The sequence below is a fragment of the Polypterus senegalus genome, chromosome 12, assembly GCF_016835505.1.
Source record: "Polypterus senegalus isolate Bchr_013 chromosome 12, ASM1683550v1, whole genome shotgun sequence".
Classification (NCBI taxonomy): Eukaryota; Metazoa; Chordata; class Cladistia; order Polypteriformes; family Polypteridae; genus Polypterus; species Polypterus senegalus.
In genome coordinates, this window is record NC_053165.1 from 145975528 (window position 1) to 145991507 (window position 15980).

The following is a 15980-nucleotide window of genomic DNA, read 5'->3' on the forward strand; positions in this document are numbered from 1 at the left end:
TCATGTATCTTGATGTTTTAAACTGCCTTGGATAACAGTGACATCCGAACAATGAGTAATACAAAATGTAAATTTATTTAATCTCTGGAAATGAGGAACTAATAAAAAAGTGCACAGCCTATACTAACCTATGTATCCAACAACCATTAAATTCAAACAACCTTAACTAAATAATATTAAAAATGCTAAGTGAAAACTGTAGTGCACTGAACACATGGGAAGTTTAAGTAATCACTCACCAAGCAGTACTCTGTATAGTGCCTTTCACTGTTCGTTGTTTTTCTACCTTCTAACTTAGCAAACTGACCTACTGTGGTAGGCTGTGATTGCTCGTGACCCTCATCAGGATCATCTGGTTCAGAAAATGAATGGAAGAACTTGTGCACCATGTATGTGCTTTTATTTAACAACTTGGGGGCTTTGCCTCCTGCTCGCTTCGCTCGCCAGCCCAAAGGGCCTGCGATACGCATCAGCCACTTTGTGTCTCTGCCGCTTACATATGTGGATTTCACTTTCACCAAACAACAAATCTTTTAATTCTCGCAGATAGGCCTCTTCATTGGGAAGAAACACTACTTTTCCCTGATGGCAACACGAATTAGATGATCTACAAATCTCCAACCTAAAGTTCAAATCCGAACAATATATTCGTTCTTTTTTTTTTTGCTGTTCTGTTATTTCACCAAGTAATAATTTCTGTTTGATTGCGCTAATGCGATCTTTACTATCATTTTTCTGAGACTTTCAAATTTTAGTACTTTCATTATCTCAAACCTGCTCTGCATGTGTTTCACGCCAACGTTTTTGAACCTCTTTACAACATTCTACTTTGCAATCTACTTTTTGTCTTTTATTTCTGGTCCCGGGCGTGGTTAAATCTCTTGGCACAAAGTCTCATCTCGCAGTACTTTAAAGTATCTCTCTGAAAAAGTCATGTCTTGTCCCAGGCTAAAAAGTCTCGTCGCATCTGTGTATTTTCTTATATAATAGAGAGATTAGCTGAAGAAGAATCTGTCTATCCATTTGTAACCTATTTATCCAATTTGGAATCACACAGAGATTGGCGGGGGTGCTACAGCTTTGCAGGGCACATACACAGACATACTCACTCAATACGGTAATTTATTGTTCTGATCGAATAATAGTTGGCAATGTGCGAACAAAAGGATCATCAGGCACTACAGGATTTCAGCGAGGGCCTTTCAAAGCTGAAGCTTATTGTGAGACTTTTGAGCTACAAGAGTATTGTATATAGTGCCTTGCATTTAGGTAACAGGGAGCGTACGGCTTATTCTGTATGAATTCCAGTATTGGCTTTCATGATATTGCTTGATTGAAGTTAAGACAAAAAGTGAATAAAGAGGCCTCTCAGGATAATAGCTAAGGTAGGAATAGAGCTTTCCCATGCCAACATTCCTGCCAGTTAATCAGCCAACTGGAATTAGTGAAAGCTGGGAAAAATCCATCTACTGAAATTAAGAAAGGCTTTGCCAACCCCTTCCCAGAGTTTCTGATGAGCAGCAAAATATTTGAAAAAAATATTTTCAAATTTAAATAACATTTCCACTGACACGCATTCAAAGCCCTGTCTCATTTGCCTTCTTTTGAGCACAGAGTGGCTGACGAGTCAACTGCACATTTCAACAGGTTTTTCAGCTAAGCTGCTTACTGGTCCCATGCCACTGATTCAGAAAGTTGAAATTAATAGAATCATGTATATCTTTTGGCAGCATGGTGGCACAGTGGTTAGCACTGCTGGCTTATAGCTCCTCAACCCTGCGTTCAGATCTTGGCTTGGTCATGGTCTGTACTGAGTTACACATTCTCCCAATGTCTGTTGTGTTTTTCTCAGGGTACTCTAGTTTTAATTTTACTCCTACACTCCAAACACATACTCATTTGGTCAACTGCTGGTTCTAAATTGGCCCTTGGTAGGAGTATGTGTAAGTGGGCTATGTGACAGACTGGTGCCCCCTCCAGGATTGATTTCTGAATTATGCCCAACTCAGCCAGGGTAAGCACTGGTCTTCTAACACCCTGAGTATTTTTAAGTGAATGTTATGTTACATTATGATTCTGTTTTTTCATTTAAGGTTGGAAAGTTGATCCAAGAAGCAGCTGGTAGGAGTAATTTAAAGAGAGTCACCCTCGAGCTGGGAGGCAAAAGTCCTAATATTATTTTTGCAGATGCTGACTGTAAGTATTTTCTTTGGAAAATTTGTAAAGAATAAATAAATAGACAAAATTAACTTTATCAATCTTTAAAAGAATACAAAACATTGGCTTGGTGGGTAACTTTGCAATCTAATGGCACTTGGATCCCAGTTCCACGTTTAGTTTGATGTGGAGTTTGCATGTTCACTTTGCATTCATGTGAACTGTGACATGGAGTTAAGTTGACTGGTGACAAATAAGGCCAATCAATGGGTGCATCATAGGCTTGCGATCCCTCATTTGCTTTGTGCCTAGTGTTGCCAAGATAATTGAAAATTCTCAACAACCCTGAAGTAATCAGTGTATGGATGGCCAGATGGATAAATTTCCAAAAGTTACATATATTAAGTTGTTTTGTTTAAATTAAATTAAACTCAATCTTTTCTGAGCAACTCTATCTGCCCGCTATCCCAAAAAATACACAGTGTCTGCAGGAATTTGGTCTCTCCACTCTCATTCCCCACTACCGCCCTTTCATTTCAGCCGTTGCTCTGATTCACCTCTCTACTCAAACTTAAATGAGCTGTTGGCAGCGAGGGGTCTTTAATTGTTGCCCACAGGTTACTTAAATAGCAATTACTTTAAAAAGATTTTTCTGAAAGCCCTGGAGTAAAACCACCAGAGTTGCCTCAGCTGTCCAAAGGTACCTTTGTATTCTTGAACTCTAGTTCTCTATCAAATGGCCCAGAGCACTCAATGGTTTTTCATTCTGCCTGCCTTCTACAATATACAAATGGCACCCATATGTTTCCAGTAGGAACCATCGCCAGGACCAGCTGATCTGAGGGAGGTCACTGGGCCTCCTGTCATTTTTTGTTAATCTCTATGTACAGACAAATCAGACTTTGGTCTGACTGTTTAATGTCTTTCACTTGCTAACAAGATATCTTGATCTCCTCTTGCTCAGAATGATCTTATCAGGTTCATTTTAGTGTTAAGACAGTTCTAACCCAACAGCAGGCCTACATTGTACACCTTTTGGTTTATTAACTGTTTGAATCATATACAAAGAATGCTACTTTGCCCCCTTTACGCCACCGTTTTTCTTTAAATCTCCCAAGCTCTTTCTCTTACATCAGTATCCACAGATTAGTTGTGACCTGGGTCATTCTTTAAATTTTTCATAACACCTTTTGGTTGTCAGTGTTCTCGCACTGGCACATGAGGGGTTGTCCAGTTAACAGTCTGGTTCTTTTATTGACATACAGATTGTGCTGGGTCCATTTTCTGTCATATACTGACGCAATGCAATTTTTGCCTCATGAATCACCTGCTTGCAGGGCAACCCATTTCAGCAGTCATATAAACTGTGTTGAAGTGAATGCCAATGTTATAAGGGCCTATGCATGGGGGTGTCCAACATCTGCATGGTTATCAACAAGTATCTAATAAATCAAACACTGTCAAAGGGGCTTCATGCATATTTCATCTGTGAATCTTGAGGCAGAAATTAAAATTGTTTAAATGTCACCAACAAGAGCTAACCGTTTAACAAGACTGGAATAACAGCATGATTAGGGTTTATTGGCATTAAGAGAACATAATTCAAGGAACCTGCAGCAAGTCTGTAATGGACACGGCCAGCTTCAAAAACAAGATGCCCTCATCAGCAGAAGCCCAAGTGGTCACTAGGGGATGTTCTCCTCAGGCTTGACTTGATGAGATGGCTGTATTCCCCACTCTGAATCTAACAGCTGGAATTTGCATCCAGTAGCTCTGAGTGAGGCCACACAAAAGAAAGGGGTGACACTTACAGTAAGTGAAATTCTCACTGGTGCCAGGGACACATAATGGAATAATAAGAAACAAAGAAAATGTAGGCAAATAAACAGACTGGATATGTGAACAGTTTAGAAACCGAGAACATTGTAATGAAGTGTAAAAACAGACAAAAAGATGGATATTTATTATTAATAATAAAAGCTACACAACAATTTCTCATTATTAAGGAAAATATAGGTTTGCAGAGTCATTATTGTCACAAGCACAGACTATCGTGAAATTCCTACCTGCATGTTAAGAGATTAAGGTGGTATAATAACAAAGAGTGTAGGATCGTCAGCATCACAGTGCCTGTATCCTCATTCAGTCTTGGAATTCTGGTGTCTTCTACTGGAATTTGCCAAGTTTTCCCAATCTATACTTCCTATATATCTGTTCTCCTTCTATGGTTCAAGCGAATACTGTCAGGTTGATTTAGTGTGAGAACAGTTTTTGAATGTGCTCTTGTCATTCTGCACATTCCGATATGCCATGGCTGTGCCTTAAACATGTCATTTTTCAATGGCAACAACCACCATGTGTTGTTTATGCTGCTTTAAACTGACAGTTGTCTAGTAGTCACCTATAGCCATTCCAGTTCTTTTCTAGGGTATAGGCTCTTCATCTTCAAACTCACTTTACTCACATCCTCATCTCTGTATTTCTACATTTTTTACCTTTGCTATTGTATCTGATCACACATTACCTAACAATTTTGATTGGATAGGGCTTGTTAGATTTTGAGCTTGATGATTGTGTTTTTATCTTCATTGCCTGTACTGCCAGAGGTTTACTGATCCTTCTTTTGCTGATTTAACTATGTCTTCTCATTCTAAGGGGTGGGGTGGTGGCCTTGAGGCTAGGGATCTGTGCCGGCAATCAGAAGGTTGCCAGTTCAAATCCCATAAACACCAGAAGTGACTCTACTCCATTCAGCCCTTCAGCAAGGCCCTTAACCTGCAATTGTTTCGTCCCAAGTATGACGTTAATCTACATCCGGCCCTACAAACAGGTCCTCCAATTTACAGGGAAAACTTGAGGGCTGGTGGCAGGATTGGCACTCCAGCCACTGTAAGAAACCACACACTGTTCCAGTGTGGTGCTATGGTGTCACCCACTGCACTCAGGGCCCAATCCAGTTCATCATGTGGTGGCTGTGGTAATGTGCTATCAGAACAAGCTCCTAACCTCCTCCTCTCACTGTCCAACAATCAGTCTTGTTAAAGCAAGCTTTCCTTTTTCACAAATAGCCTGTTCTCAATAAGGTTTAACCATGAAGTGGAGTTATATTCACATCTTGGTTTGGGCTAAATATATAGCGACATGAAACAGGCACTAACAGTAGGCCTGATTTCTGCTATGCACCAGTTCCTACTGGGCTAACTTCCTACTGTCTGTGACGCTGTGTTGTATGTTCCATGAATACTGTTAAAACAATTGAAACCTCTTATGATTCAGTTAAAACATTGTAGTTTTCACTCTTTCCTTCCTCCACACAGACACCCATCCAAAACAACCTGCTGCCCATTAAAAGCAAGCATCATCCATTTGCACCTTCAACACATTATACAAAATAGGAGACAATGCAATGACCAGGGGAAGGCATGTAATTAAAAAGTGTGGATTAGGGAGTGTTTCACTAAAGCAGGTCTTCCTCTCCGTAATATTCACAACTACCATATGCTGGGCTCATGAGCCCTTAAGTATACAAAATCCAATTCTTTTAGCATAATGGAAGCAAAGTCTTGTTTCTGAACTCAAAATGTAATTCACTATATATATATATACTCTGTACATTTCTCAGACAGGTTACTTGGCAAGTATACATTTTCAGTGTCTAAGACTGGAACCTTGTCCAGCGCTGCTTCCTTACTTGCACGTTGTATTACTGGGAGAGGCTATAGTCTCACAATTACATGGATTGGATAACAGATGAATGGATGAATGGAGTTTACTCCAGTTTTAAGTAAAACTGGTTTTCTAGCAGCAACAAATTGCCCATTTCATGCACTCTATGGAAAAATAAAAAGTAAATCTAAATTTCAGAGACACTGGACCATATTGATCAACATCAGCATTTAAATCAGTTCTATTAAAAGATAAACTGTGCCAGTGCCTCAAACTGGTCTTATATACATGCAGTCTGCAGTGTTGTTACTGGTCTTCCAACAGCTGGATATTTTGTCAGCTGATCTAATGAAATGTTCACCCTGAATGTATGACTTTTGACAGTTGTCTTTACAAAGCCAGTATCAATTAACTCCATTCTGCATGATTGTTAAAATAAAAACTATGCCAGGTTTGTCCATGTTCTTTTGGGTGTTCATGAGCAATCTACTACCTAAGGTGCATCTTAGTGCTGTGTAACAAGAGCGTAATAAAGGCTTTGTTTGTGTTACACAGCAGTAGGCAACTAATACCTGCACTATAGGTAGCCAGTAAAGCTTCTGCTCTAAAGACTTCCTAACAGTCTGTACCTGACCTTCTTTACAGTGGACTATGCGGTGGAGCAGGCTCACCAGGGGGTGTTCTTTAATCAAGGCCAGTGCTGTACAGCAGGCTCACGAATATATGTGGAGGAGGCCATTTATGATGAATTTGTTCGGAAAAGTGTTGAGCGAGCAAAGAGGAGAGTAGTAGGAAGTCCCTTTGACCCCAGCACTGAACAGGGACCACAGGTAACAATTAGTGATAACATGTTATGTTTTGTAGATTTTCTTTGTATTGTATATAATGAATTTCCTGCTTTGATAATGAAAATTTTGACTTTGTAATATTTTAAGTATGGCTGCTCTGGCATAGATTGTTATGGAATTAAATAACTACTGAATACGGCATCATGTCTCCCATAGATCCTGTTTTATCGGAAATAAGCTGCGACTTTTGGCCATACACCTTGTCAGTTCTCTGTTGTTCTGCATGTGCAGACAAAATCTCAGTCCAACTGTTTAATAACTTTAACAGGCTTTAAGGAGATGTCTTGATTCTACTGTTGCTCAGGAACCATCTTATCAGTTTCATGTTTATATTAACATGGTAATTAAATTCCTGCAATATCTCTAACATCTTCTTTGATCTCAGAAATATCAAACAGAAGGCTACTCTATATTACTGCATCTAAAAATTGCCTTAAAATCACCTTCTAATATTAGATTCTAAGCTACCAGCCTATTTAGAAAAACATTTTTGATTTCAATCAGTTTCCTTATTTGTAAGATGTTTGCTTTTTTATGTTTTCCGTGTTCTTAATCAAGTCCTAGGAATGATACAATAAGACATTAAAGATTTTTCTGAGCTGAACTGTTTTTTATGACCAACCCGTTTGTAGGGTGTCAGCTGTTCTTTGTTGTTTTCTGAATCACTGCCAAATGAAATTTAAATGTATCTGGTTTTTAAAAACTAGCATCTAAGGGTCAAACCCCATGGTTGGTTGAAGTTTTTGTAGAGTCTGCATGTTATGCCCATGTCTGGATGGGCTGTCCTCTGAGCCATGCAGTTTTCAACCTACAACCCCTCCCCTCCTCGTCTGTACCACCTCTAGCATCTCTTAGTTATGTCACTTGAGACCATGTCAACATGCAACCTTCCAGTTCCAGGTCTGGAATTTCATCCCCACTTTATCTAACTGGCTCCAGAGACCCCTACAATCCCAGGTCTCCCGTAAAGGAGTGGACAACCCAAGTCACCTGCCCACTATTAACTGGTAGCGAGGAGTTGCTCATTGGCTACAGAGGCTAGCCTTCATCCCCTACCATCCTTTTATTTTTGATTACCCACAAGGTAACTGTTTACAACTTTCTAACTACTCGTGTGTTGTGGTAATCTTACTATGGCCCTGGCACAGCTACACTCCTTTCCTCCTATCTGTTTCAAAGACCAGGCAATAAAGGGTCCAATTTCTACAATAAAGAGCTCCCTTTCGGCTACAACCTGGCACCCTTTTACATGTGTAACATTGCAGTGATCAAGACAGCAAAACTGAAAGTTTAACTGCTTCCCAGAGTAATGAATCTGCCAATGGGGGACACGGCCTCTTACAAGTACAGTACAGATGGTTAATATCATTTGTTTCAATTCAATTTATTTTTGTATGGTGCTCTTTGTGAACACATACTCTCAAAGTACTTGTACAAATCTTCAACTATAATGCACAAAATTATTAAGAAATAACACATAAACACTGAAAGTTTGATCATGACCATTCTTTATCCCTTTGGAGACTTTCACATATGTCATATTAAAGGCTTATTATATCAATATAACAAGTCAGAAAAGAGCAAATGGTTGAATGGATGGCCGTGAATTTAATCCTAGAAGATATTTATCTGATTGTGTCTGTAGTGATTAGGACTTTGAAACATGCAGGTCTGATTGCCACCTTTGCCAGAAGTAAAAACAGTTACAATAACATCAATATTTTAAGTTTTGCACTTGGTAATTCCAATATGGATCAGCTTTCTAGGATTTTGGAGAAGTCTGAGCATGGCCTGACATTTTTATCCTTTAAAGAGTTAGGCAGATACGTGCCACAGTCAACCTCATTATTTTGAGGTTTCTAAATGGGAAGGCAAGCATCTGGCACCATTGTGGCTCCAAAATATTGAAGCCGCCTTTGTGTATAAGTCAGCCAAAGCCAACATGGTGAAATAAGAGACGTCATTTTGTTTCCTTCTCTACTCCATTTCCAGCAATGATTGTGCTTATTTTACTAACACCTCACTTCTCATTTACTCTGCTTGTGAATCCGACTTTTAGCACTGAAGATTTTAGCGTGTGGATTCAAAACCAGCTGCAGTCCATGAGCTTCTGCATTGGAAGGCCACGTTCCACAAGTTTCTCCATTCACACAAATATCTAACATAAAAGTGCTGCTTAGAATTAGGATGTGATTTGTGTGTTCCTCCATCCGCAAAACTACTTAGATAATGCAAGTGAGGACTGTGTGACCCAAGCGAACATTAAAACTGGTCTTCTAGTCATCTGCTTCACATCACACCTTTTAAAACTCTGTGATCTTCAATAAATAATGTTTGTATGCCTCTCTGAAAATGGATTTTCCTTATATTGTTTTCCGCACATGTTGTCTATATCCCATTTCTGACTTTTTGTCTATTACTTTTGTTAAAAATGAACATTTCCAAATTCCTACAATCTCCCATTTTCCCTACAGATCAATAAAGAGCAGTACACTCGGATCCTGGAGCTCATCCAGAGTGGAATTACTGAGGGAGCAAAACTGGAATGTGGCGGAAAGCCCTTAGGAAGGAAAGGGTTCTTCATCGAGCCGACTGTTTTCTCCAATGTGAAGGATGAAATGAGGATTGCAAAGGAAGAGGTAAGAATCACACCACATGTCAAAGCCTGGTTATGGCTCATATTGATTCTTTCAGGTGGTAGGAGAGTATAAAGAGAAGCAAACAATCCAGTAATGGTCATAAAAAAAACAATTAAAGAGATACCATCTTGACTGGCTGTCTCATAAAAAGTCTAGTTCTGTTCATCAAGACATAAATGAAGGAGATATTTAAATCATACTACATGCATTTCTGTTTCAAAACTTATTAAATATCTTATTCCCTGCCAAAGAAAAGCGATCACTTTCATTTCAGACTATGAAGGATTGCTCTATCAGACAATTTAATGATTTGGTGAGTGACACATTCACACCTAGTGAAAGAAGAAAGTCCTTGGATTTGTAATATGCAACTCTATTCATTTTTCCAAAAACCTTAAGATGCCTAAACTTATTTACAAATTCTTAAAAGTGAAAACAGCAGATGATTTTGTTTCTGTGTAGCAGAGAATCGAGAGTAGCCACCTCTTCTTTCTTTCACTTGTTCTTTCTGAAACTAAGCACATCTGGCCCTATAAGACTGTAGTGAAAACACACAATGTCATAAAAATTATTGGTGTGCCAGAATGGGGTGTTTTCCTTTTTGCACAACAAATTTAATTTTTATGTCCCAATCCGGGTGGAGGTTATATTACTGGAAGTGCCATATTTAAGGGGTGGGGAGGATAATTTGAGATCTTCACTCTCTGTGATCATTAAAATTCCAGTGGACCTTTTGGAAAAGAACTGCGATATTCCTAGATCTTTATTAAATTACCTTTCCTGGCCTTTTTCTTTTGTTTGTGACATAACCTTTACTTCTTCTAGTTAAGAGTTGCACAATGGAAATGAAAAAAAATGAGTGGTTCATTCAGCCCAACTCCCATGATATCATTTACACTCTGAGGTGTGTTATGTACACAGCCTGTAAAACACAACATAAATATAAAACGATGAATCTGTTGAAATGATACAGTATGTCTGTTAACAACTTATGTAACTTCGTACTTCTGTTTTCATGACAGATTTTTGGACCTGTTCAACAAATAATGAAGTTCAAAACCATGGATGAAGCAATTGAGAGAGCCAACAACTCAGATTATGGTCTTGTTGCCGCAGTCTTCACGAAGGATATTAACAAGGCTATGACTGTGTCAACAGCCATGCAAGCTGGTACAGTATGGTATGTCATGTCTAACCACCTAGTTAAGAATAAGCAGACACGGTAACACCTGTAGGGTTTTTAGTTATTAATATCCTTCAGTCTTTCCATTTTCTGAATCTGATTAGACTATTACTTGCACAAAGGAAGAATAAGCTAACATTACAAGAACTGTGACCAACATGGGAATAAAATAGGGTCCATTAAAGATTTTGTAGCAGGAATATCAACCAGGGCCTCACTGAGAGAATACATGTATTGTAGAACATACTGTACTTGTTACATCCATATACAGTATAATAAACCTGCACATAGACATTCATAGTCTATTTGATGTTGTGGAGGGGCCTACATGTGGTATGCAAGCATTTCATATATATATACTGTGCATCTCTATGAACATTTATCTATGTATTATACTTTCCCTGTATGTGTACACTCACTGAACAAATTGTTATGAATATTACAATACTTGGTAGGGCCTCACCTTGCTCTTAAAACAGCCGCATTTCTTCATGGTATGGTTTCCACAAGATGCTGGAAACATTCCTGTGCAATTCTGTTCCATGTTGACATGAATGCAGCATGCAGTTTCTGCAGGTTTGTCAGCTACACATTCATGCTGCGAATCATCACCTCCACCACATCCCAAAGGTGTTTTATTGGATTCAAATCCGGTGACTGGGAAGGCTGATGAAGAACACTTAACTTATTGTCATGTTTATGAAAGCAGTCTAACATCAGTTTTGCTTTGTGACATGGTACATTATCATGCTGGAAGTAGTCATTAGAAGATGGATGAATTGTGTCCATGAAGGGACGTAAGCAATGATTGATTGGTATTAGCGGGCCCAAAATGTACCAAGAGAACATTCTCCACACCATAAACCACCCCATCAGCCAGGAGTACTAATGAAAGGCATGTTGGGTGCAAAGGGAGCACCATCTGTGCACCACAGAAGAATTTGAGATTCATTAGACCAGACTATGTTTTCCCAGTCTTCAGCTGTCCAGTTTTGCCCACCGTCGTCTTAGCTTTTGGTTCTTGGCTAACAGGAGTGGAACCTGATGTGGTCTTCTGCCGTTGTAGCCCATCCAAACTCAAGGCTTGACGTGTTGTGCATTCTGAGATTTGCTTTGCTCACAACAATTGTACAGACTGGTTATTTAAGATACCGTAGTCTTTCTGTGAGCTCAAACCAGTTTGGCCACTCTCCTCTGACTTCTTTCATCAATTCACTGGATTCTTTTCTCACCATTTTGAGTAATCTCTGGAGACTGCTGTGTGTGAAAATCCCAGGAGATCAACAGTTAGAGAATCAAAATCACTCAGTTCACATTTTTCCTCATTCTGGTGTTTAAAGTGAACATTAAGTGAATCTCCTGACCTGTACCTGCAGGATTTTATACATTGCACTGCTGCCACATGATTGGCTGATTACATAATTGCATGAATAACCAGGTGCGCAGATGTTCTTAATAATTTGCAAAGTGAGTGTATATACACATACTATATATATCTAATGCTGTTTATAAGGCTAAATAATTGTGTGCATTTGTCCAGTATGTAAATCCACAATGTTGAACCTATCTCTGCCACAGGCTAATTTTGTTCCAAAATTTATTTGCTGCCCCCACCCCTAGCAGTCCTTGATACCTTATTTGTGTGGTATACAAATGGATGGATGGATGGAAATTTGAAGTGTAGAAAATTTCATTTAGAAATGGTGTTGGTACCCCACCAAGAGTGTTGAAACATTAGAACAACTTTGGTGAGAAAAGTAGAATCAGCCCCAAGACTCTGCTGATCAGAGTCTGCTGTTAGTTCACCTAACTTCTGCAACATAACATCAACTCAAGATATGAAGGCCCCTAAAGTCCTACTGTCTACCACACCACTTGGTAAATAATTTGTCTATGGTGATTTGTGTAAAGAAAATTAGTGTAAAATTTGTGTAAAGAAGAACCTATGTTCTTGTTTGAGAATTCATGTTTTATCAAGGTCTTCATTTTTAAAACATAAAGAAAAATGGTTGAATTTTCAATGAAAGGAAAATCTTGATATATATACAGTATATATATATATATGTATTACCTTTAAGTTTGTCTGTGCTCCCTCCATCCTTATGGTTCCTCCCTGAAGGCTCCCATTTCCATCCATCGTCCAAAGTCATAGTACCAGGTGAACTGCTGCATGTGAATTTAGCCAGTGTAAGTGTGCTCTGTGAAGGTCGGGCACCCCGTCCCGGGTTGGTACCTGCTGGTCCAGTTTCTGATGCAGAGATTATTGGTGTAAATCTACCCTGTTAAACAAACAAATGAAAACTGTAAAATGAAAATATAGATTTGATCAATGTTCAACAAGCCTTCCAGGACCAGCAGTTTAAGGGATTCCATGTGTCTTTTTTTTCAATGTTTTTTAGGATAAACTGTTACAACGCCCTTAATGTTCAAAGCCCGTTTGGAGGCTTTAAAATGTCTGGCAATGGAAGAGAAATGTAAGTAACATTCCAGTCTCTTTTTTGTTACTTCTGGCAGTTTTTCAAAGAATAACATTTATGCCATCTCTTGTGTTGCTGGCCCTTTTTTGTATATATATTTGCTTAAAGTGTCTGAGGTAAGATGTGCACATCTGTGCATTCCTCCTGCTGCAAACATCAGCCATGGGTTTAATTTCCCAATGAGGCAGAAGTACAGGAGATTAGTGTGGGCTCCAGTAAACAAACTAAATACCTGCTGATTTTAAGCAGATGTGTCACTACTTCGAAGCCCCAGAGCTAAGTTCCCAATATTGACCTGTCGTGCCTGTGCTTGGCAGGACCAGCTCTGGTACCTGCTGCACTTGAGTAACACCTGATTTACATTTTGTACAGAATTACGTTTTCAGAGTTTGTTCCTAAATCCCATTGTTGCCTTCATTATGGCAATGTACATAGGTGCAACTGTCCTGGTGACATCCACTTTGAGAAGAAAGACAAGGATTACAGATAGCAGAAATGGCTCATGCGCTTCATGAGGAAAAAGCTCTTGCTTTGATTGGTTGGAGATGACAGTGATGAGAACATTCCTTGCTTAGAATTTCATAGTTAAGAAAATCCATTTTTTAAAACTGAAAACTTCATGTTACAACTTAAAGTTATATTTTTAAGCTTCTGGGAGCTCAAAGTTTTGTTTGATTCTTTTAGCTTTTCCAATAATAATAAACAAACTCTCATATTACTGAAACTCATATTCCCAGAAAATAATTTCAAAAGATTTTTGTTATAAGGAAAAATAAAATGTCAGACAGCAGAACAGTATGAGGCTGTGCATAAGGGTGTTTAAAAGTGTGTTTTAAGGACCTTTAAAGAAACCAGCATTTGTTCTATTGACACTCGAAGTCATGAAGATTTATAAAGTATCACCAATAAAGTATGTTGATGGAACTGCAGCCCAGGGGCTTTACAGCTAATTACAAATCTAGCAACTGAAGCTCATAACATCATGTATGATTGTATTGTAGAAATAACTTTGGGATTTTTGTATTTCTTTGATAAAAAGCATAATATTAAAAGCATGACTATCTCAAGACAATCAACCCACTAAAAAATGGGTCATTTAGGGTTAAGAAATATTTCTGGTCTTTAGTTTATATAGTATCAGCAATACTAGGCACGCTAAAAACACACTCTGCAGTACACATAACGTTACACAAGGACTGAAAAAGAAAGACATTTATTCAATAGCTGTATGCATCTGGGCCGTTTCCAGGATTCGAGCGAATCAGACAGCCTAATGGCACCTAAAGGTAGCCGCAGATTTCAACACAATATTCTCAGTTCACTACAGGGGTATGTTTAAGCCATCTGGATGTATTTCTCAAGCCATTTCCAACCACACAAGAAAATTATACATTTTTATACATGGTATATTTACAGGGTGATCTTTTTACTGCATGTGTTAAGCAATTTTTATTATTGACAGAAAGCTGCCTATACAGCATAGCATGAGGTACGAAATAAAATCCATGAGTGGATTACAGCTCAAGACAACATGTGGTCAGAATATGGGAGGTGGATAGATAGATAGATAGATAGATAGATAGATAGATAGATAGATAATGCACTATATAATAGATAGATAGATAAGGCACTATATAATAGATAGATAGATAAGGCACTATATAATAGATAGATAGATAAGGCACTATAGATAGATAGATAGATAAGGCACTATATAATAGATAGATAGATAGATAGATAGATAGATAGATAGATAAGGCACTATAGATAGATAGATAGATAAGGCACTATAGATAGATAGATAGATAGATAGATAGATAAATATCAGGCACTGTTAAATAGAGAGTGGTTTCTTAAAGAAGCTGTAAGCCCTGATAAGTGCAATGTAATACTACGTTTAGTGGCTGAAACAGAAGTGATCCCAAGTACTGGTCACTTGTGCAATGTGTTACTTTTATTAATGCATTTTTTATTTTATGCTTTTTAGGGGAGAGTATGGACTGAGGGAGTATTCAGAAGTCAAAACTGTCACAATGAAGATCCCACAGAAAAACTCTTAGGCGCCTTTATTATTCTGCTGACATTGACAACGTCATAGAGAGCGCATCCTTTGACCTTTTAATAACAGAATAAAGCACTCTGGGAAATTACTGAGGCGCAGGAGTCAACAAGATGTCACATCTCTGCTGTCAACTGAACCTCTAACACAAACCACTACAGCCGCCCATCTCTACCTGTGCCACAGTATGCCCTCCAGGCCTCCTGTGTCATCTTTGTTAATTATGCAGGTAGTGGGATGGGCAAGAAGTATTTAAACCTGTAAATACCATATTCTGATGTGACCTTACTTTTCATCTATCCTTACCTCTTTTTAATAAACATGATTTTGATTAGCTGGTTTAGCTGCAGACAAAAACCCTTACTTAACATATGAATTTTAGATTTAAAAATGATTTTCCTGTGATCACTTACACTGTATGCTGTTTTTCATTAATATTTTAATTCATAGTGTTTTAGATAATGTATAAAATGACATTTTGGGACCTTTCCTTTATGAACATGTAAAACAGAAGGGCATCTTTTATTTGATCCGCAGATTGTTTTGCATTGCCGTCCACTTGAAACCCTGTAAATACTATTATATGCCATGAAAGTATAAGAAGTATCAAGATATAAAAAATATTTTCTATAGATTTTTTTTCATTAAAACTTACAAAAGCAGATGAATGCTGTTTTTATTTTCCTCTTGAAATACTTAAAAATGTGTTTATGTGGAGTAAATAGGATGTGAGAAAATTGTCATTTTAAGTGTGTAAAAGGGATACATTATAATAGAGGATTCAATGGGATTAGCAAAGTAACTCATTACCCGTTAGTCCAGATGCTGGCATCTGATTGGCCACTTGAAGGGCGTCAGCTGGCATTAAATGCCCTCTTAATATTTAGAAAGCCGTAAACCAAAAACAGCAAACGAGTAACCTTCACTTGAAGACCAAGCTAGCTGCTAGCA

At 38.3% G+C, this 15980-nt stretch overlaps 1 protein-coding gene across 2 annotated transcripts in view; it reads left to right on the forward strand.

Annotated features, from left to right (window-relative positions):
- aldh1a2 (aldehyde dehydrogenase 1 family, member A2) overlaps window positions 1–15693 on the forward strand; it is a 68847-nt gene extending 53154 nt beyond the window's left edge. For both annotated transcript variants that reach the window (XM_039770230.1, XM_039770229.1), the window contains exons 8-13: window positions 2094–2196; window positions 6469–6653; window positions 9146–9310; window positions 10333–10490; window positions 12893–12967; window positions 14958–15693. In XM_039770230.1, the coding sequence (XP_039626164.1) occupies window positions 2094–2196; window positions 6469–6653; window positions 9146–9310; window positions 10333–10490; window positions 12893–12967; window positions 14958–15030 (759 nt within the window). In that variant the 3' untranslated portion in view covers window positions 15031–15693. The remainder of the gene's footprint in view (window positions 1–2093; window positions 2197–6468; window positions 6654–9145; window positions 9311–10332; window positions 10491–12892; window positions 12968–14957) is intronic.
- Window positions 15694–15980: the final 287 nt, after the last annotated feature.